The sequence below is a fragment of the Bacillus rossius genome, chromosome 1 (assembly GCF_032445375.1).
Source record: "Bacillus rossius redtenbacheri isolate Brsri chromosome 1, Brsri_v3, whole genome shotgun sequence".
In the NCBI taxonomy this organism is placed as follows: domain Eukaryota; kingdom Metazoa; phylum Arthropoda; class Insecta; order Phasmatodea; family Bacillidae; genus Bacillus; species Bacillus rossius.
Window position 1 is genome coordinate 278,452,271 of NC_086330.1, and position 21,901 is coordinate 278,474,171.

The following is a 21,901-nucleotide window of genomic DNA, read 5'->3' on the forward strand; positions in this document are numbered from 1 at the left end:
GTGGTTATTGTTTCCTTAAATTAAATATATATACAAATATATAATCTATATATATCGAACTATGCATTTGCTATACTGCTGAGGTATTAAAACAGAAACAAACACACTCAAACGGACAAGAATATTCGGAAAATGTAATTATTTGTATGTTTTTCTTTATTTGTTGAAATAATTTGTAAGTAATTCATACAAGATATATCGCAATACAAACTATAAGTATGTTCTACTCAATACGATCAAAATCCCTTCCTTAACTATATTCTAGAGTATAAGAAGTAGTATATTCGGCGAGCTAAACAAATTAACAAATTACTATAGGTCATACACTTTATTTGAAATAATTTATTATTGATTTACTTTTATATTAAATATAAACACATCCGCATTGACTGGATGCGACGCCTGACGTAATGGCTAGCAGTCGTCATCAGGTGAACTGTATTAAGGCAGGTGGCCTGTGCGTTGGCTGAAAGCTTGTCCCAGATATCCTGGTTACTGCGGTCAGCTATTTAAACTTGAGATATTCTCACTATATTTACGAACACAGTGCGTAGCTATGTACCTAGGAAGCCCGGATAATGTGATGGCTTGTCTGGTATCGTATGAAGTATGCAAAAAGTGGTTTATGATAGCCAATGTTCATTCCTTGGACGTAAAGTCTTTCATTATTTTATTTTCACATTATGTGATATGGTGACAAGAACATTGTTATTGAATTTTCTTGCCACAAGACTTATTAAAATTATTATTAAATGTGTCTAGTTGCTAATTATTTCGTATTGCAGTGATTATTGTACCGTCTTAAGTTGTATTCTTAGGCTGGCGCTCAGTGACGTGTAGGTACTCAAAAAATCTCACAGATAACAAATTTTCTGACATTGTTGAACTTGAACTGCAAAAAACCATGCAAAATTCACACACTTCACAATTATTCAAAAGAATTTAATATTATTGTAATATGATACACATATCGCGTCGCAAGAAAGTTACATCTTCCTACAATATAGTACCAATGCGAACCCTAAAACTTATTAGTGCAATTCTTCAAGAAAAATTGTTGTTAAACATGTCATAGAATACTTACAAAACTTTGAATTATAGGTACACATACAAAACATATTAAGAAAGAAAAGGACGCCAGTGTAAAATGGTAGCGTGGTGGATATAACGTCCACAATTTATTCTAAATGTGTCTTTTAACACAATTTCAAGCCGTTCAGTATGGTTTTAATTTTTTGGCACAAAATAGCACTGAGTCTACAAATAACTGACCTGCCAAAATGTTTTTTTTATTTATTAAAAATAGGTTATAGATTATTTTTGTAATTAATGCACACATTCATTTAGAATCGACCTCTACCAATTAAGTCAAATGTTTTGTATATTATTATTACATTTTCATAACGCTATGGAAATTCTCAACGTATTACTACTATTATTCTTTTTAGTATTTGCAAATTATTTGTTGTGTTCACCTTGCCAATTCATTATACATTTAAGTTTAATTTCTGTGGCTTTAGCTGTTATTGCCACTGAATGAAAAGGTCGAAAATGTAGTGCTCATGGCACCATCTTCAGGTGAAATCTGACACTACCGTCCTCTACGATATATCGTATCAGTGCTGCCACCTAGGTATAAAATATGTTACTACATGAGATGCGAAGCGCACAAAACTTAAACTTTTATGCCATTGCGTATCAGAACAGTCACTCAGCCTAAAATTATTCAGCCTAAAATCGTTCAGCCTAAAAATACAACCGCTGACATACATTAACAGCCAAGATCAGAATTTCGTACAGCCTAAAGTCATTCAGCCTAAAATAACTCAGCCTACAGTCACACAGCCTAAAATCGTTCAGCCTAAAGTCACTCAGCCTAAAGTCGTACAGCCTAAAGTCATTCAGCCTAAAATCACTAAGCCTAAAGTAACATAGCCTATAGTCACTCAGCCTACAGTCACTCAGCCTAAAATACATCCAGCCTAATTTTAGGCTGAAAAATTTTAGGCTCAGTGACGTGTACTCATAAATTTATGATTCTGTGTGTTGGTTGATTTGTATAATTCTGTGTGTGAAAAATTATGTGTTTAACCATTATCTTCCCATAAACATGACCTTATCTTTCCATATGTATGCCCATTGTCTTACCTTATGTCGTTCTGTGTTTGAATGATTAATGTCATAAGGTAAATGAATGGTCTTTCCTTTTTGGTTAGTATCACCTTTAAATGCAATTAAATATGAAATACATATTTTATTGTTCAATATATCTTCACTTGACCAACTGTATGTGGCTTTGTCACGATCAAGAGTTGCAAGTCAAGTGAAAGTGTATACTGAATCAATCAACAACAATGAATATTATTGAATCACCAGAGACAATTAATGCGTAATTTAGTTTTTCAAGTGGTTCTTCATTTAAAACAATTTTTTAAATATATGCTGTATATTAAAATAAATTGAATTTTTGATAAATATTACGTGTATATTAAACCAAAGTGTTTGTTGTATTCATAATTTTTCAACGGGTGCCTTAGGCGCCTTACAGCTAAATAAAATTACATAAGGAATTAAATATTAAATTCAAATTTAATGAAAAGTTATTTTTAAGTTACACTTCTTTAGGCGCGTTATGGTAAAATGATGAAAGTGAATGTTTATAATGCGCGCGCAGCATGCAAAAATATTGACAGGATGAAAACAGGCTACATACAAAGTGAGGTTATATTATACTTTTTTAAGTACGTTATGAAAAAATAATGAAACTGAATATATACGATGCGCGCGCAACATGCAACGAATAATTGATAAAATATAAAAGGCTACATACAAATAAAAAAATATATGTGCTTTTAAATCATATACCTATTTTAGTGAATTATATTGAATACTAGTCCATATAATTAAAAACATTTTTTTTAAATATTATTAATATAAATTGTGTTCATAATTTTTTAAGTGTGTTTTTAATTGCATTTATATAAGTGAGGTTAAGTTCCCGTAAGTATTATTTATTTGCTTTTAACATTATAAATTATTACATGGTTGTTTAAATTCAGTGTGTTTATTGATTTCATTATAATTCAAATTTATCTCCATTATTTAATTAAGTTTAATAACTAACTTTATCCACGGATTTATATTAATATTTAATACTGTGTATTCAATTTTTTTTTTAATTTAATTGATTTTAAACTTTACCAACCGTATTTATAATATCACTCCAGTCCTTTTTATTATTTTATTTCAAATAATTATTTGCATGCAGAATTAAAGTTAGTTTATTATTATTTTTTATCAGTAAATTATAAAAAACTTTCAGAATATCGATTTGATGTCATCATTAATTAAAATTTATCTCGATTATATTACTAAATTAAATAATTAATTTTATACATGTGTTTATATTTATTTTATATATAGTTACGCTCATCACTGACATACTGGCGAAGCCTATGATGTACATTCTATATTGCACAGACCCGAATACTCATGTTGGCAAGCCTTCTTTTCACAGACGAGAGAGCCGAACCCCCGATCGTGCATCTTCGGGTTTTTTTTTTTTTGGTTCATTGTAAATAAATATACAACCCATTATAACTAATGGTCAATTAGGTTAGGTTAGCTACAGTATAAATACTTTAAAACATTGTGGACGGTTGATTTGGTTAGGATAGCTACGTTAAAGATACTGTGAAATAATGTAAACGGTTTCTTAGCCAGCCCTGGATAGCTACATATTAAAAGGTTATTTGCTAAGCAACCATAAAATGATTTTACAGTATTTTTAATGTAGCTATACTTACCTAATATAACCAACCTTCCACAATGTTTTTAATTATTTATAATGTACCTAATCTATCCTAATCGACCGCAAAATTTAATGCCACACCGGTTTATACAATGAGATAGAACGGGAAAAAAAGCGAGCATGAACTTCGGGGAACTTCGGGTTTGGCTCTCTCGTCTGTGAAAAGAAGGCTTGCCAACGTGAGTATTCGGGTCTGTGCAATATAGAATGTACATCATAGGCTTCCCGACTTACTGACTCTGTAATACCAAAGAGATATGTATACCTTGGAGACATGCGTATAACGAAGCACTAATATTAGCGTAATCCATTATAAATTGTATAAAATATAAAATGAAGAGTGAATATAGAGTAACATATGAAATACAACTACACCAGTGGAACACACCGTAGTAATTAAATTAAAGTGACACCTTACGAATAAATATGCTTAAAATTACTCAAAAGTCTTATACCTCTGAAAGTTAAGCTTTAAACGAAAAAAGGGGAAAAAAGTTTTCTGTCTTGGATATCTAAGTTTGCGCACTGGGAAACTTTTGATGATATTTTGAATTTTGTAGCTATGCCCTCTCGAAAATTTTTGCTCTTATTTTTTAATTTGCTTATGGCTTTCAAGTTATTTTTTTATTAAAAATCCGTCGGTATGTATATTATACATAATTTTTTTTTGTCAAAAAAGTTATTTTTTTCAATTTTATGTATATGTAATACATAGTTTTCAATTGCAAAATTTTAAAAGAAATTGCATTTTTAAAAAACATTTCGTGTGTATTAAATTGACAGTGTTTGTTATATTCATCATATTTCAACAGAGCCTTAGGCGCCTTACAACTTCCTAGTATATAATAAATAGTAATTACAAGAGCAGCAGTAGGAGTGTGGAGCCCGGGACAGGTGTCCGCCATCTTGTATTACGTTAGCACGGTCGCCATATTGAATGACCTTGATCTTGTTTTCGTATGCTAGGCCGCCATATTGTCTTAGAGTGCTAGAGCGTCATCTTGTTTCGTCTGCTAGGCTGCCATCTGGTCTTCGTCTGCTAGAGATCGTAATCTTGTTTTTGTATGCTAGAGCCATTTTGTTTTCTTCACCTATTTAATTTCTACTGTTTGTTTCTAGAGTGCTCCAGCGTCACTCTGTCTCGTGCACATAAGATCGATGTTCCATTACCTACCGGTGTAGTTATGGCCCCTAGACTTTTTTTTTAAGTTTTATCCAAAATATATCTGAAGTGATGTGATGGACCTCCAGTATGAATAAATGACACCTTTGACCTCAAATCCAATGAGACTTGTACCAGACTCAGGATTAAATGGGATATATACATACAACACAAATTCCGACTCGTATTTTTTAATATCGAGGATTAGTAGCAGTGTCTGTTAGAGGCTGAGGTGCCATATTTGTTTTAAATACTTGCTACTTGGAGCGCTATGTCGTATAATGCTTACGTCGTTTGCTAGAATGCGCTGCCACCATATTGGTTTATTGGCATATTGATTTTTCATTTACGAATCCTGTTGTTCTGTTTTAATTTGCACTAGGGTACTTTTGCATCTATTTGGATAATACTGTCGTTAATTTTGATAGTTTCAAACGTCATGAACCGTATTGATCGAAAAATCCGGTTGCGTTCGGTACAAGTGTGACAGGGTGTTAATAAAGTGTTACAAAAATACACTGGTGACATGGAAAGACATGCAGAGTACCGGTTTCAAATTCATGTGTAGTTGAAGTTATAAACGATTTATATAGTAGAATAGAATTTATGTGTTCAATGATGATTTAAAAAATGTGTAACATTATTCCTTGCACCTGGAACATAGACTTGTATGGTAACTCATTAAAGTTATAGGCCCTAGCGATATTTAATCAAATAAGTATTTTTAAGATCCAATTACCTATTTTTCGTGGACCGATGCTAAAATCAAGGAAGTAAATTAATCGACTCATAAAAAATATACTATAAGATTTTTTTTATGTTTTCCCCCGAAAGTTTTGGTTATAATCACAAATTCTCAATATGGCGTTCAGTATGACTGAGCAGATGGTGGACGTTTCGATCTGTTGACTGACGTTAAAGTATTCTAGCAGGTGTAAAATAAACTAATATGGTTGCAGAAAATTCTAGCAGATGAGGTACGAAATTAGCTACCGTAGCAGTTCTAGTAGCAAGCATCTATGCATTACATATATAACCAGATTAATTCTAAACCTGGCTAATTTTTCGATGGACTTTGGTCAATGGCTTCACTTTTCCATACCAGAGATCCGGCCTGACATGGTTTATATCATATCGCTTCCAATATATTTTGTATGAATATTAAATACAATGTAAGTATAAGAGTCATAACAACACTGGTATTTAATGAAACTCGACCAAATGTGCACGAGAAATAGTAACGCTGATGCAGTCAAGGAACAAGCAGCAGATACCTAGATGGTGGCATCCAGCAGACGTAGACAAGATTGCTATCTCCAGCAAACAAAACAAGATGATGGAATTAAAAATGGCGGATATGTCTCGAATTTAAATTAGTGGACTCCATTATGGTAGGACCAAGCTGGGGTCTAAGTCATTAGTAGTTGGTGTCAAGGTCAATTAAAGGTCAAGATGATCCAAGAAGGTGGCCATGACATCACATTCCAAGATAGCAGACATCCGGGTCCGGCTCGACACTCTTACTACCTGCTCTCGTAAATACTATAATATATTACTCTGTGCCTGTTCCTCTACATTTACATTTACTGGGCCTCAAATATTGCATGTTTTAGATCACTCACCTGTTACCGAGGTGACCTGAGTTTGATCCGCGGTGGGTGAAGGCCTACTCCTATATTTCTCTACCTATCTACCCCTATAGTATTCTACACTTTTCTCAATATTAAGTTAATTTAAGGTTTTACTTTGTTATGTTTTTTCACATGGGTTTAAGTTTCAGCACATACAACCATTTTAAATTTTAATTCCAGATTTTCAGGAAGAAATATTTGGAAAAAGGACTATAGAAGTTAAGTTGTAATAATTACGCCTGGTTGCCGGGGAAAAAGGTTTAAGAAGACCTGTCGGATAGTTGACTGTCGTCAGCTGTTTGTAGCCCACGACACATGTGAATGTGTTGTTGTGTACAGCTACGGGCTGCTGGGAGCCAGCGGCTGCGGCAAGACGACCCTCCTGAGCTGCGTGGTGGGGCAGCGACACCTGGACAAGGGAGATATACGAGTGTGCTGTGTTGTTGTGTTCAGCTACGGGCTGCTGGGAGCGAGCGGCTGCGGCAAGACGACCCTCCTGAGCTGCGTGGTGGGGCGGCGACACCTGGACAAAGGAGATATACGAGTGTGCTGTGTTGTTGTGTACAGCTACGGGCTGCTGGGAGCCAGCGGCTGTGGCAAGACGACCCTCCTGAGCTGCGTGGTGGGGCGGCGACACCTGGACAAGGGAGATATACGAGTGTGCTGTGTTGTTGTGAACAGCTACGGCCTGCTGGGAGCGAGTGGCTGTGGCAAGACGACCCTCCTGAGCTGCGTGGTAGGGCGGCGACACCTGGACAAGGGAGATATACGAATGTGCTGTGTTGTTGTGTACAGCTACGGCCTGCTGGGAGCCAGCGGCTGCGGCAAGACGACCCTCCTGAGCTACGTGGTGGGGCGGCGACACCTGGACAAGGGAGATATACGAGTGTGCTGTGTTGTTGTGTACAGCTACGGGCTGCTGGGAGCCAGCGGCTGTGGCAAGACGACCCTCCTGAGCTGCGTGGTGGTGCGGCGACACCTGGACAAGGGAGATATACGTGTGTGCTGTGTTGTTGTGTACAGCTACGGGCTGCTCAGAGCCAGCGGCTGTGGCAAGACGACCCTCCTGAGCTGCGTGGTGGGGCGGCGACACCTGGACAAGGGAGATATACGAGTGTGCTGTGTTGTTGTGAACAGCTACGGCCTGCTGGGAGCGAGTGGCTGTGGCAAGACGACCCTCCTGAGCTGCGTGGTGGGGCGGCGACACCTGGACAAGGGAGATATACGAGTGTGCTGTGTTGTTGTGAACAGCTACGGCCTGCTGGGAGCGAGTGGCTGTGGCAAGACGACCCTCCTGAGCTGCGTGGTGGGGCGGCGACACCTGGACAAGGGAGATATACGAGTGTGCTGTGTTGTTGTGTACAGCTACGGGCTGCTGGGAGCGAGTGGCTGCGGCAAGACGACCCTCCTGAGCTACGTGGTGGGGCGGCGACACCTGGACAAGGGAGATATACGAGTGTGCTGTGTTGTTGTGTACAGCTACGGGCTGCTGGGAGCGAGTGGCTGCGGCAAGACGACCCTCCTGAGCTGCGTGGTGGTGCGGCGACACCTGGACAAGGGAGATATACGAGTGTGCTGTGTTGTTGTGTACAGCTACGGGCTGCTGGGAGCCAGCGGCTGTGGCAAGACGACCCTCCTGAGCTGTGTGGTGGGGCGGCGACACCTGGACAAGGGAGATATACGAATGTGCTGTGTTGTTGTGTACAGCTACGGGCTGCTGGGAGCCAGCGGCTGCGGCAAGACGACCCTCCTGAGCTGCGTGGTGGGGCGGCGACCCCTGGACAAGGGAGATATACGAGTGTGCTGTGTTGTTGTGTACAGCTACGGGCTGCTGGGAGCCAGCGGCTGCGGCAAGACGACCCTCCTGAGCTGCGTGGTGGGGCGGCGACACCTGGACAAGGGAGATATACGAGTGTGCTGTGTTGTTGTGTACAGCTACGGGCTGCTGGGAGCCAGCGGCTGCGGCAAGACGACCCTCCTGAGCTGCGTGTTGGGCGGCGACACCTGGACAAGGGAGATATACGAGTGTGCTGTGTTGTTGTGTACAGCTACGGGCTGCTGGGAGCCAGCGGCTGCGGCAAGACGACCCTCCTGAGCTGCGTGGTGGGGCGGCGACACCTGGACAAGGGAGATATACGAGTGTGCTGTGTTGTTGTGGACAGCTACGGGCTGCTGGGAGCCAGCGGCTGTGGCAAGACGACCCTCCTGAGCTGCGTGGTGGGGCGGCGACACCTGGACAAGGGAGATATACGAGTGTGCTGTGTTGTTGTGTACAGCTACGGGCTGCTGGGAGCCAGCGGCTGCGGCAAGACGACCCTCCTGAGCCGCGTGGTGGGGCGGCGACACCTGGACAAGGGAGATATACGAGTGTGCTGTGTTGTTGTGTACAGCTACGGGCTGCTGGGAGCCAGCGGCTGCGGCAAGATGACCCTCCTGAGCTGCGTGGTGGGGCGGCGACACCTGGACAAGGGAGATATACGAGTGTGCTGTGTTGTTGTGTACAGCTACGGGCTGCTGGGAGCCAGCGGCTGCGGCAAGACGACCCTCCTGAGCTGCGTGGTGGGGCGGCGACACCTGGACAAGGGATATATACGAGTGTGCTGTGTTGTTGTGGACAGCTACGGGCTGCTGGGAGCCAGCGGCTGTGGCAAGACGACCCTCCTGAGCTGCGTGGTGGGGCGGCGACACCTGGACAAGGGAGATATACGAGTGTGCTGTGTTGTTGTGTACAGCTACGGGCTGCTGGGAGCCAGCGGCTGCGGCAAGACGACCCTCCTGAGCTGCGTGGTGGGGTGGCGACACCTGGACAAGGGAGATATACGAGTGTGCTGTGTTGTTGTGTACAGCTACGGGCTGCTGGGAGCCAGCGGCTGTGGCAAGACGACCCTCCTGAGCTGCGTGGTGGGGCGGCGACACCTGGACAAGGGAGATACACGAGTGTGCTGTGTTGTTGTGTACAGCTACGGGCTGCTGGGAGCGAGTGGCTGCGGCAAGACGACCCTCCTGAGCTGCGTGGTGGGGCGGCGACACCTGTACAAGGGAGATATACGAGTGTGCTGTGTTGTTGTGAACAGCTACGGCCTGCTGGGAGCGAGTGGCTGTGGCAAGACGACCCTCCTGAGCTGCGTGGTGGGGCGGCGACACCTGGACAAGGGAGATATACGAGTGTGCTGTGTTGTTGTGAACAGCTACGGGCTGCTGGGAGCCAGCGGCTGCGGCAAGACGACCCTCCTGAGCTGCGTGGTGGGGCGGCGACACTTGGACAAGGGAGATATACGAGTGTGCTGTGTTGTTGTGTACAGCTACGGGCTGCTGGGAGCCAGCGGCTGCGGCAAGACGACCCTCCTGAGCTGCGTGGTGGGGCGGCGACACCTGGACAAGGGAGATATACGAGTGTGCTGTGTTGTTGTGTACAGCTACGGGCTGCTGGGAGCCAGCGGCTGCGGCAAGACGACCCTCCTGAGCTGCGTGGTGGGGCGGCGACACTTGGACAAGGGAGATATACGAGTGTGCTGTGTTGTTGTGTACAGCTACGGCCTGCTGGGAGCGAGTGGCTGCGGCAAGACGACCCTCCTGAGCTGCGTGGTGGGGCGGCGACACCTGGACAAGGGAGATATACGAGTGTGCTGTGTTGTTGTGTACAGCTACGGCCTGCTGGGAGCGAGCGGCTGCGGCAAGACGACCCTCCTGAGCTGCGTGGTGGGGCGGCGACACCTGGACAAGGGAGATATACGAGTGTGCTGTGTTGTTGTGTACAGCTACGGCCTGCTGGGAGCAAGCGGCTGCGGCAAGACGACCCTCCTGAGCTGCGTGGTGGGGCGGCGACACCTGGACAAGGGAGATATACGAGTGTGCTGTGTTGTTGTGTACAGCTACGGCCTGCTGGGAGCAAGCGGCTGCGGCAAGACGACCCTCCTGAGCTGCGTGGTGGGGCGGCGACACCTGGACAAGGGAGATATACGAGTGTGCTGTGTTGTTGTGTACAGCTACGGCCTGCTGGGAGCGAGCGGCTGCGGCAAGACGACCCTCCTGAGCTGCGTGGTGGGGCGGCGACGGCTGTGCTCCGGCGAGGTGGAGGTCCTGGGAGTGACCCCTGGGACCGTGGGCAGCGGCGTGCCGGGCCGGAGGATCGGATACATGCCGCAGGTAGCACATCCTGTAATTCCGTACTTGATACATATCATGTTAATTCCGTAGTTGACACACACACACACACACCCTGCACATTCCATATTTTATACACACCTTGTAAGTGCCGTAGGTGACACATACCCTGAACATGCCATAGTTGACACACACCCTGCACATGCCATAGATGATACACTCCTTGTAAATGCCGTAGTTGACACACGCCCTGTACATTACATATTTGAAACACGCACGTCCTGTACATTACGTAAGTAGTACGTCCTGTACAGGCCGCAAGTGAAACCTCCTGTACATGACCCTGGCTAAACAATGAGATGATCTCCGCTCTATAGGCACTACCTCAGACGCTATCCGATTTTTGTCTTTTTTTAGGTTAATATCAAAGAAATACTACCAATTATAGCCGTTACCATGGTGAAAATTTCGGAAAATTTTCATATAAGTTTTTCGTTTCATGATCCATGGACCCCAAAACCGTCGTCAACTCAAAAGTGTATACATATATATCATAATTTTGTGGACACGATAACTGTCGCAATTTTACAGAAATCACTTCTAAAAAAACTGATACATAAAATCTAGTAATGAAAAATCTCGGTCAAATTCGTTAATGGGCAATATCGACCAAAGTGGTATAAATGGGGAAAGTTATTTTAAAAGCAGATAAATCACTTTAACTCCCATAATATGGAAAATATTACATCCGCTTGAACGTATTATAACGCGTAGGAGTAATACCAAATTATTTTGTCTAAATAATTATTTGATAAGACCAATCATAACTGCAAGAGTTTGAAGAAACAAGGGTTGGAGAACAAAAAAAAAATTGTGACTTCCTTCGTAGGCACAACATCGAATTCGTACAAATTATGTATTAATATTATAATTTTTATTTAAAACTTTTGTCTGAAACAATTTTTTATAATACGAACAATTGTTGCGGGGGTTTGAAAAAAAAAAGGTGTAGAATTAAAACCAAATTCAGAATTTACCTACAATGTAGGTACCTTAAATTATTATCTACAACTTTCGTCTAAAATTATTTTTCATACGACCAACTATTATTGCAAGGGGTGGAATAAACAGAGGTTGAATGACAAAAAAAAAATTATAGCTCCCTTCGTAGGCACACCATCAAATTCGTTCAGATCGTTTGGTAATATTATAACTTTTATTTAAAACTTTTCTCTGAAACAATTTTTGATAGTATAAACCATTACTGCAAGGGTTTATAAAAAACCTGGGCTTTAAATAAGAAAATAAATAAAACTTGTCTACCGTGTACTATACAGAATTAACTTTTTTTTGTTTAACCTTTTAAATATTGTTGTTGAAAACTTTCATATGAAGCAAATTTATTTTAGTGGTGGAAATAACAAGGGTTAAAAGAAAAAAAACAGTTCATTACTTTTTTAATAGATATACTATCAAATTATTTATAATTTCTTGTAAAACTCCTAAACTTTATCTGACTCTTTTGGCTAAAAGTATTTTCGATGAAACTTTACCGTAAAAACGGGGGTTAAAATTTTAGACAATATAATTTTGTTATCAAATTTGTCAGTATTTATTAATAACTATCTTAATATTACCTAAACCTTTGTCCAAAATAAAATTTATATGACCATGTATTAGTGCAAGGGATGAAAAATATTGTTTGGATGACAAAAATAATTGCATAAGGTTAAGATATTCAATGCTGGATGCATTAAGTTAAAAACATTTGAAACATTTTTACTGCATGGAATAAGAGAAAATGTTAAATCGATCTTTGTCTGAATATTGGCGAACATATAGGTTGTTATGTATATTAAGTTCTTCAAATGTTCCAGGGGTTTATAGAAGTTTCCAAATCAATTCCAGAAGATAAATAGGTACTTTGATATTTATCTACGCCTGTAGGCTGTGCTGAAAGGGATTTTTTTTGACGTGATAACGTCATATAAATCGATCAACGCCAGCTGCACGCACGAAAAAGCATGACTTATTAATACGTTCCGCCTGAGCCGAGCGTGCAAGCGAGAGCGCGGAACAAGCGATAGAGAGGCACGATCTGCTTGTGACGCATCTATCTCTCTTCCACTCCATCGGCCGATGCGTCCGAGTAGAAGAGAGACAGCGGCAGCACACAACCTACACGTTAACTGTTTTGTCAACTGTTTATAAAGTGAAGTGAAAAGTTAAAGTGGTTTGTATGCAATTTTTCATCAATGTTTTCATATGACGTTATCACGTAAAATTATCGTCCTTAAACCGACTTTACAGACAACCCCTTTTTCAATTAAGGAATATTCTTGTTAATTTATTTTTATTCGTCCCAAATTTTCTTACCAGATGTGTAATCGCAGTGTAATCGCTGCCTCGCGTCTTGCTGGGAAACATCTTCGGTATAATATCTGAGCTTCCCTCGCGCTGCCGCAGCAAACCCATACATGTGATGCATGCTGGCCTTCTCATCCAAATCTCTGGAGATCCACAGCACGAATGACGACTGCTGCTGAGAACTGCGCCTTTATATGGTTCGCCAAGTGTCCTCTAGCGTTTCGTGGTGTGGTGATATGACTTGTGCTGATCTAGTTACGTTCTACCACCCTAAACTAGGGACTGAAAAAATTAACAATTTGCTATAGGTGCTATCTTTTTCACTAATTTACACTTTAAATGCTACTGTCTGCTAATTTCAAAAACAGATTTACTTAGTTAAATTAATAAATAAATATTTTTTAAAATTCAGTTTAAAATGGCACTAGTAGTATAGTTTGGTATGTCAGGGCACTGGCGCTGGGGCGTGGAGCCGTGAGCCGGTCCGCCATCTTGAATCTGTGACGTCACGGTGGCCATCTTGGATGACCTTGACCTTGAACTTTGTCCTTGACCTTGACCTTTGACCTTCAAAATTAGCCAAAATTAGCCCAAATTTATCCAAAAATCGCCAAAATTTATAATAATAATATTCTAATGTTTAAAAAAACGCCAAAATAATATAAAAAATTCCACAATTCAAAAATTAGGATTCCGAAAACCACAAAATACTTTTTTGTCTTAGAAAGAATACAAAGTCCTAAAAGAGGCTTAAGCATCCCTGTCTAAAGCCTCTGATAAGCCTCTGACATCATCTAGGATTATGACCGCCATCTTAGATTATGACGTCATCGTTGCAATTACCGTTACGGCCGCCATCTTAAAAATCCGTAAATTTATGTTAGAAAATCGGGAAAAGTTATAAAAATCATATAATATTTAATACAAAAAATTAAATAAAAAAATATTTAAAAATTTTAATGTACACTTATGCCATGGAGCTCAGAGTCCTCGGTTCAAAACCGGCGAAGTCAAAAAGATGGCGACAGGTTCTTCCTCCACGGAAGCTATTGTCAGACTGACCTTCCACCACTTAGGTCACGGTATATATATCATAAGCGAGTATGACGTCATGTCAACAATCTTGGAAATCTTTATTTATTATCCGATAATAATGAAAATAAAATTAATTTACAAAAAAATTAATTATTTTTTAATAAAAAATCTTTAAAATAAACCGTTGCACATATCGTTACGATCACCATCTTGAATTCTAGAAATTTGGCATGTTTCGTAATGCCCACCATCTTGGATGACTATGAAATCATCACTACACTTTATGTTACGTCCGCCATATTGGATTCTAGAATGTTTCACTTTTTGTTACGGCCGTTATATTGAAAAACTGCTTGTGAACTTCTCATTTGTTGAACAAGGATAGAGTTCTAGTACAAGCCAGAATTTTTTGTATTTTTTTATCCATTTTTTTATTTTTTAATATTATATTTTATTATTTTTAATTTTTGTCTGTGATTTTTATGATATTATGGAAAACTTACAATAGTTTTCTCAGTGTGCTCCTGATTTTTTCTGTCAATAAATATGTATAATAATATATATATTGATGGTTTTCTCCGAGTGCTCTTGATTATTCCTGGCTAGGTATCATATGGTTTTCTCCGAGTGCTCCTGATTATTTGTGAGAAATCTATCTCTGCATGAAGGATTTTTTACTTAATGAGTAATAACATTTTATTCAGAGTTACATTAATTAGTGAATTTCTGCTACTAAATCAAAACTTACAATATTGTTATCAGATGAAATTTAAAAAATATATATCATTACTCAGTCAAATAATATGTGATAAGACGGATGAGAAACAATATCACGAAGGACTAACTTCCTTCTCCTTGGTGTCTAGCGAAGCCTTCCTTTTTTTTGCGATCGTTAGTGAGCATCCCGCATCCCACTTAAAATAAATAAATTAGTTTTGACTCAACACAACACGTGACGACATCTGTTGACAAGAATTGTGTATACTTGCAAGTTCTTTTGCGTGAGATAACTTAACTCTCGCTGCTGAATGCAGCTATTGTACCTAGTTGGAGCCATGTATCCTCGAAGCCTCGTAGCCTTGTGTTGTGTCTTACAATATTTTTATCATTTAAAATTAAAAATGGAACATCCATTACTCAGTCAAATAATATGCTATGAAATATATGTGAAACACTAACATGCAAGACGAACTTCCTTCTCCTTGTGGTCTAGCGAAGCCTTCCTTCTTTTCCGATCATTGGTGAGCATCCCGCATCCCACATAAAATAAATAAATAAATTTTGTCTCCGCACAACACGTGGCATCATCTGTTGACCAGAATTGGGACTATTTGCAACAAGTTCTTTTGTATGAGATAACTTAACTCTCGCTGATGAAATATTATAAAAATTATATTTAAGTAATGGATCTAATTTATAATTCTCATTTTGCATCTGGCATTAGTCTCAGTAACTAATATGGATCCTTATTCGGTTTCTGTCGCTGTATCTAAAGGACACAGGTGTAATTTTTGCAGCAAATAATTTATCTTGAGAAAGAATGGAAGACAACACGAGAAGAATGATTGTGTTAAAAATTCACTACACAATATGATAAGTTGTGCTCGATGTAGCAAGTCGTTTACGCGAAGAGAGAGCTTAAAAAGACATGATAGAATTTGTAACGCCAAGCCTGCGTACAAGCTAGATGTCAACATTGGATCTACTAATCTAAAGAAGAGTGATCTGCATTACGTCAATAAATTTCCTTGCCATTAAAGAGATTATGTTCATGGCTCTTCTGATCTCGACAAAGAACTTAAATTGAAGGACCTTGATGATTTATGAAAGAATGAAGACAATGGAAGAATCCTTAACTTGAAAAGTGTGAATACATTCAAGCCGAACTCAAGTAGATCTTTCCTACTTTGTAAAAATGGTGGATTCCTAAAAAGGAAGCATGAAGACGATGAAGAAGCTTCAACATCAACGATATCGAATTCTTACAGTAATCTGAGAGAAGATGATGCCTTCTACGATGATGGCGACAGTGACTCTGAGGCTGATGACGAAGGCAATTACTGTGATGAAGCACCTAAAACTGACAAGATCGAAGACTGTGACGATGTCCTGAGACCGAAACGATGGAAACGTCGTAATAAAATTAATTATCCTGATCAAGCTATTGATGAACACTGGCTCGATGACGAAAGTTACCTTATGGTTGGTGTTAAAACGGAAAACACCAGATATCATAATATTTATTATAAACATGCAGGGAAGATGAACGTAGCAGAATAGATTGATTATATGTCATGTGAAGATCCTAACATATTAGTTGATCGCCTAAGACTGTTGGTGGCATCTGTTCGTGGAGGAAACTACTCGCATATCGACGAAGTATCGTCCATACTTAAAGAACTGCGGAAAGCTGGCTACATACAATAATCATTTGTTTAACTGTCATGTGTGTACTATTGAAAAATAAATGAATTATTTAGATTTAAAAAAGTATATAATATTTCTTGTAAACTGATTTCAAACTAAGACTGAGATCTCGTAATACTGCTACCTCTTCGTTTATTGTGCTTCCAATTGTGCTTCTTCTTCATCAAATGTGCTTCCGATTGTGCGTCCTTTTCGATGATTTTGCTTCCAATTGTGCGTCCTTTTCTATGATTGTGCTTCCTTATTCGTTGAATGTGCTTCCAAATGTGCTTCCTTTTTGATTATTGTGCTTCCGACTGTGCGTCCATATCTATGATTGTGCTTCCTTTTTCGTTGAATGTGCGTCCTTTTCTATGATTGTGTTTCCTTTTTCGTTGAATGTTCTTTCAAATGTGCTTCCTTTTCGATGATTGTGCTTCCAAATATGCTTCCTTTTTGTTGATTATGCGTATTGAAATCTGTAGTCTCACCGAGTGAATGGTTAATAATCTCCGCGAAAGGTAATGGAAAACAGAATATTAAATTTATTTAATATTTAGTTACACCTGTTACTGGTCAAGAATCGAACCGAGGACAGGAATCCATGGATTCAATATGTAAATTAATGAGTGATTTTTTCGGTGACTTTTGGAATTTTTCCGAATTTATAGGTCAATAAATACAAACTTCAAAAGTTACCGGTCATAAGGGCTGACTGGAGTTGGTAGTAGAGGATTTTAAGCCTCTTTTTGGATTTTAAGCATGATTTATTGAAATTATTAATTTTTACATAAAATTAAATATTATTGCATCGATAAAGTATCGAACCAAGGACAGAAACTGATCGAATCACATTGTTAATTGATTGTAATTTTTTTGGTGAATTTTGGAATTTTTCCCGAATTTCTTGCTAAATAATTACACAAATCCAAGATGGCACCCAAATGACAAGATTGCGGGTGTCACAGTTATAATAATAAATTATTACTGCACTCTAGCGGGTAAGAATTAAACTAACATGACATCAGCGCACTCTAGCAGACGAAAACAAGATGGTGGCTTCCAGCAGATGAAGACAAGATGGCGGACATGACATCATACCAGCTGACGATACATACCTTGGTATTGGTGGTGGGAGGTTAGTCTGCCTGCGGCTACCGTGGAAGAAGGATCTGGCAACGATTTTTTTTGTCTTACCAGGTTCGAACCGAGGATTGCAAGGCGTAACTGCATTTTTAAAAGATTATTTTAATAAAATTTGATTAGTAAATTTTTATTAACATTTTTAAAATTTTTTTTTTCCAAATTTCTAGCAGAAAAATTGCTGTAGTTCAAAATGGCGGCCGTAACTAAAAGTGCAACATTCTATAATCCAATATGGCGGACAACATAAAGTGTAGCGATGATGTCATAGTCATCCAAGATGGTGGGCATTATGTAACATGCCAAATTTCTAGAATTTAAGTTGGTGGTCGTAACGATATGTGCAACAGTGTTTTTTAAAGATTTTTTGTTAAAAATTAATCAATTAATTTGTTTATAAATTTATAAAAATTTTCATTAAAATCTGTTAATAATAAAGATTTACAAGATGGTGGACATGACGTCATACACGCTGACGATATATAGCTATACCATGACATAAGTGATGGGAGGTCAGTCTGCCGATAGCTTCCGTGGAAGGACCTGTCACCATTTTTTTTACCTCACCTGTTTTGAACCGAGGACTCCGAGCTCCATAGACTCCAAGCTCCATGGCGTAAGTGTACATTCAAATTTTTTAATATTTTTTATTAATTTTTTGTATTAAATTCGATTGGTTAATTTTTTTATGATTTTTATAATTTTTCCCGATTATCTAACATAAAAATTACGGATTTTTAAGATGGCGGCCGTAACGGAAATTGCAACGATGACGTCATAATCTAAGATGGCAGTCATAATACTAGATGATGTCAGAGGCTTATCAGAGGCTTTAGACATGAAGGCTTAAGACTCTTTTAAGACTTTGTATTCTATCTAAGACAAAATGTATTTTGTGGTTTTTGGAATCCTAGTTTTTTAATTGTGAAATTTTTTTAATATTTTTGGTGGGGGGGGGGGGTCAATAAAATTAAAATTTTGGCGACTTGTGGCGATTTTGGGGTAATTTTGGCTACTTTTGGCTAATTTTGAAGGTCAAAGGTCAAGGTCAAGGCCAAAGTTCAATGTCAAGGTCATCCAAGATGGATTCCGTGAAGTCACTAATCTAAGATGGTGGACCGGCTCACGGCTCCACGCGCCAGCGCCAGTGCCCGGACATACCAAACTATACTACTGGCACTTTCTCGTAAAATATTCTTTATAAAATGCCACTGCTTCACATATTTTGACAGTTCAACAATTTGTGTTATAACATCTATCGTCAAACTGAGAATTCAACAACCCTGGCTTGTAGACTTACAGGTACCTGACTCACCTTATATCCGTTTGTTTGAAACACATGCGCCTGCATAATTAAATTTGTGTAAGGTATAATTGTTACTAAGTCTTTATCAGCACTTCGGTTAATACACAAACACAACACGACCACAATCTTTACCGCAGATTTTCTGTCACATACGAAAGATGTGTATTGCTTTTAGCGGAAGTGTGAAGTAGACCACAGCAGTAAACACGACAATACTACAGGTACTTGACATTTCTCCAAATGTTACATTTGACCTATGTGGTGATTATCTGGTTATCATTCTCTATACTAGTTTTTGGGACTTGCATGTTTTGTGATACTGCCTTTCCTTTTAATGCAGCTAAATTACATGCATCTGAGATTACATCAAATTTATAAGCCCAGGTTGATTTATGGCTCAATATAAATTATTCTTTACTAGTATATTTCACTACCAATTTTTTTCAATAAAATAATAATTTGAATATTTTGGGAGTCTAATCTAGAAAATCATGCGATTTTTTAACGTGACAACGTCTAATAAATCGATGAACGCCGGCTACACGCACGAAAAAGTGTCCCGTTACGCACATTGTCCCGTTTCGCTGTGTCCCGTTACTCTCATTTTATATTGCTCTTTGCTAACCTGAACCTCCTAGCATTGCGACCGAGTCCGTGGCGTAATTCTGTTTTCATGCATTTCAATGTAACATTTTCATTGCTCTTTGCTAACCCGTTCCTCCTAGCATTGCTGCAGAGTCCGTGGCGCAAATATCTCTTTTCCACTCGATTGGAACAACCATCGATTTTTTCGAGGCACATTAAACTTGAAACACTCCCATTCGTTTCCTACTACTTTTCCTATCATCGTCCTATCGTTAACAGAATAACACAGATTGGAAGAAGTTAAATAGCAAACATATATAAATGTTATAGTTAAAATAATCTCTTCGATAAAGTAATAAACATATTTGAATTAATGAGTGCAAATGAAAGTAAATTTATCAATTAAATTGTAGATTTCATTTCCCTCCTTCTTTGTATCCATACAAAATAGTGATAATTCAATAAAAATGATTCAATTTTATTCATAAAAATGATTCAATTTTATTCATAAAATTATGCAATCATTTCATCAATGTTTTGTTATGACGTTGTTACGTTAAACTATCGTCCGTAAACCGACTTTACAGACAACCAATTTTTTAGGTTTGTTCTTATGTTGTTCTGTTTTATTTAATCAACTTTATTGAAGATTTTCAGTGTAACAAACAAGTTTTTGTACAAAACTTAAATTGTATGTTTTGTGGGTATTTACACATATTAATATTTATTTTTCAAACATTTATAATATAAATACGAAGTCTTAATTTGCATAAAAATGCTATTTCGCTATTAATATATGCATATTTACAAAATCATTGTTGATTATTTTGGATTAATATTTATTTTTCAAACATTTATAATATAAATACGAAGTCTTAATTTGCATAAAAATGGTATTTCGCTATTAATATATGCATATTTACAAAATCATTGTTGATTATTTTGGAGAGAAAAAAACAGATGCTAATTTGTTCTGCACCTGCCAATAACGTATGAAACACGAATTTATATATTTCACACTATCACTTTCATACAAAAGTCACACTACAAGAGAAAATACACATTATAGTAATGTGTGTTTCTATGTTTGTTTGTTTTTTTTACTTTTAAGCTCAGCAAATACACTAAAAATATTGCAATAACGTTTTCTTAATTTTTTTATTTATATCATTTTTCTTTTCATTTTTGTTGAATTCAGTGTGGTTTTTGTTTGGAATTGATATTGTTACATATGTCCTAATCGCGCAATGTGGTGTTCACCATTAAAACATTCTCCCAGGGCAAAGCTGGGTCTTGAAGCAGGCAGGCCTTTAACGCCAGGCTGCCCCCATTATGCTGACTTTATTGTTTTCAGATTTTCTTAAAGAATTTTTTTACTAATAAGACCATAGAAGTTTTTCTTTTATGGACTATCCTGCTGCTGATACCTAGAAAAGGAACTTCCTGTGAGAGACCACGACTTATTTAGCTAGATCAAACTTTAGGTTGTGAACATATGCGTGAATTTTTTCAAATTGAAGAAAACATTATTATACGATGAAGTCGTTCATGAAGTAGAAGAGTGGTTTAAGGAGAAATATGTAGACATACAATAATGGTATTAGGAGGGTAGCGAAACTCAGAAAAAATATGTAGATCTGGATGATGATAACTACGTAGAGAAAAGAACTACATGTCAAAACAAACATTCTGCCACATATGTTTTTAGCGTATTAATTATAACTTTAAGTTAAATCCTCGTATATCTGGTGGGGCTGAAATTGTATATTGTCAACTTTTCTGTAAAAATATTTATTAGAGCATATAAAATGTCATTAATTAAACTAATAAAACATTAAATTACCACTAAGCTCGGAACTAGGCTGAGATAACCAATCAACACTTTATTTTATAAAGACAAGCTAAAGCCATACTACATTTGCAAATAACGGTTATGTGTCACGCGGTTATGCAAAACAATGAAAAATCAGCATGGACGTCTTTGTTATTTGATTCCGGAACGCCAAATAAATTTTTTGTTCCAAATAAAGTTGCGTGTAATATTTCTGGTACCTCTGTGGTGTGACTGTTGCAGGAAACAGCCCTGTACAAGACCTTCACGGTCATGGAAACCCTCCGGTACTTTGGCTGGATCTTCGGGATGAAGCCACAGGAGTTTGTAAAACGCGCTGAAATGCTTCTCGACCTCCTCGAGATGCCAGACAAACACAAGTTGGTTCAGTTCTTGAGGTAATCTCACTCATTACACTATGAAGATTTATTCTAGAAAAATTTTATAAAGATGTTTTTTTTGTTGTTTTTTTGTAAACATCGTAACTCTTGGTATACGGCATTTGGTAGGAGTAATTTCG

General features: G+C 38.6%; 1 protein-coding gene across 1 annotated transcript in view; it reads left to right on the forward strand.

Moving 5' to 3' along the window:
- LOC134527626 (ABC transporter G family member 20-like) overlaps positions 1-21,901 on the forward strand; it is a 140,416-nt gene that overhangs the window by 63,397 nt on the left and 55,118 nt on the right. Inside the window, exons 3-4 of the mRNA XM_063360472.1 lie at positions 10,591-10,750; positions 21,625-21,779. Of these exons, the coding sequence (XP_063216542.1) occupies positions 10,591-10,750; positions 21,625-21,779 (315 nt within the window). The remainder of the gene's footprint in view (positions 1-10,590; positions 10,751-21,624; positions 21,780-21,901) is intronic.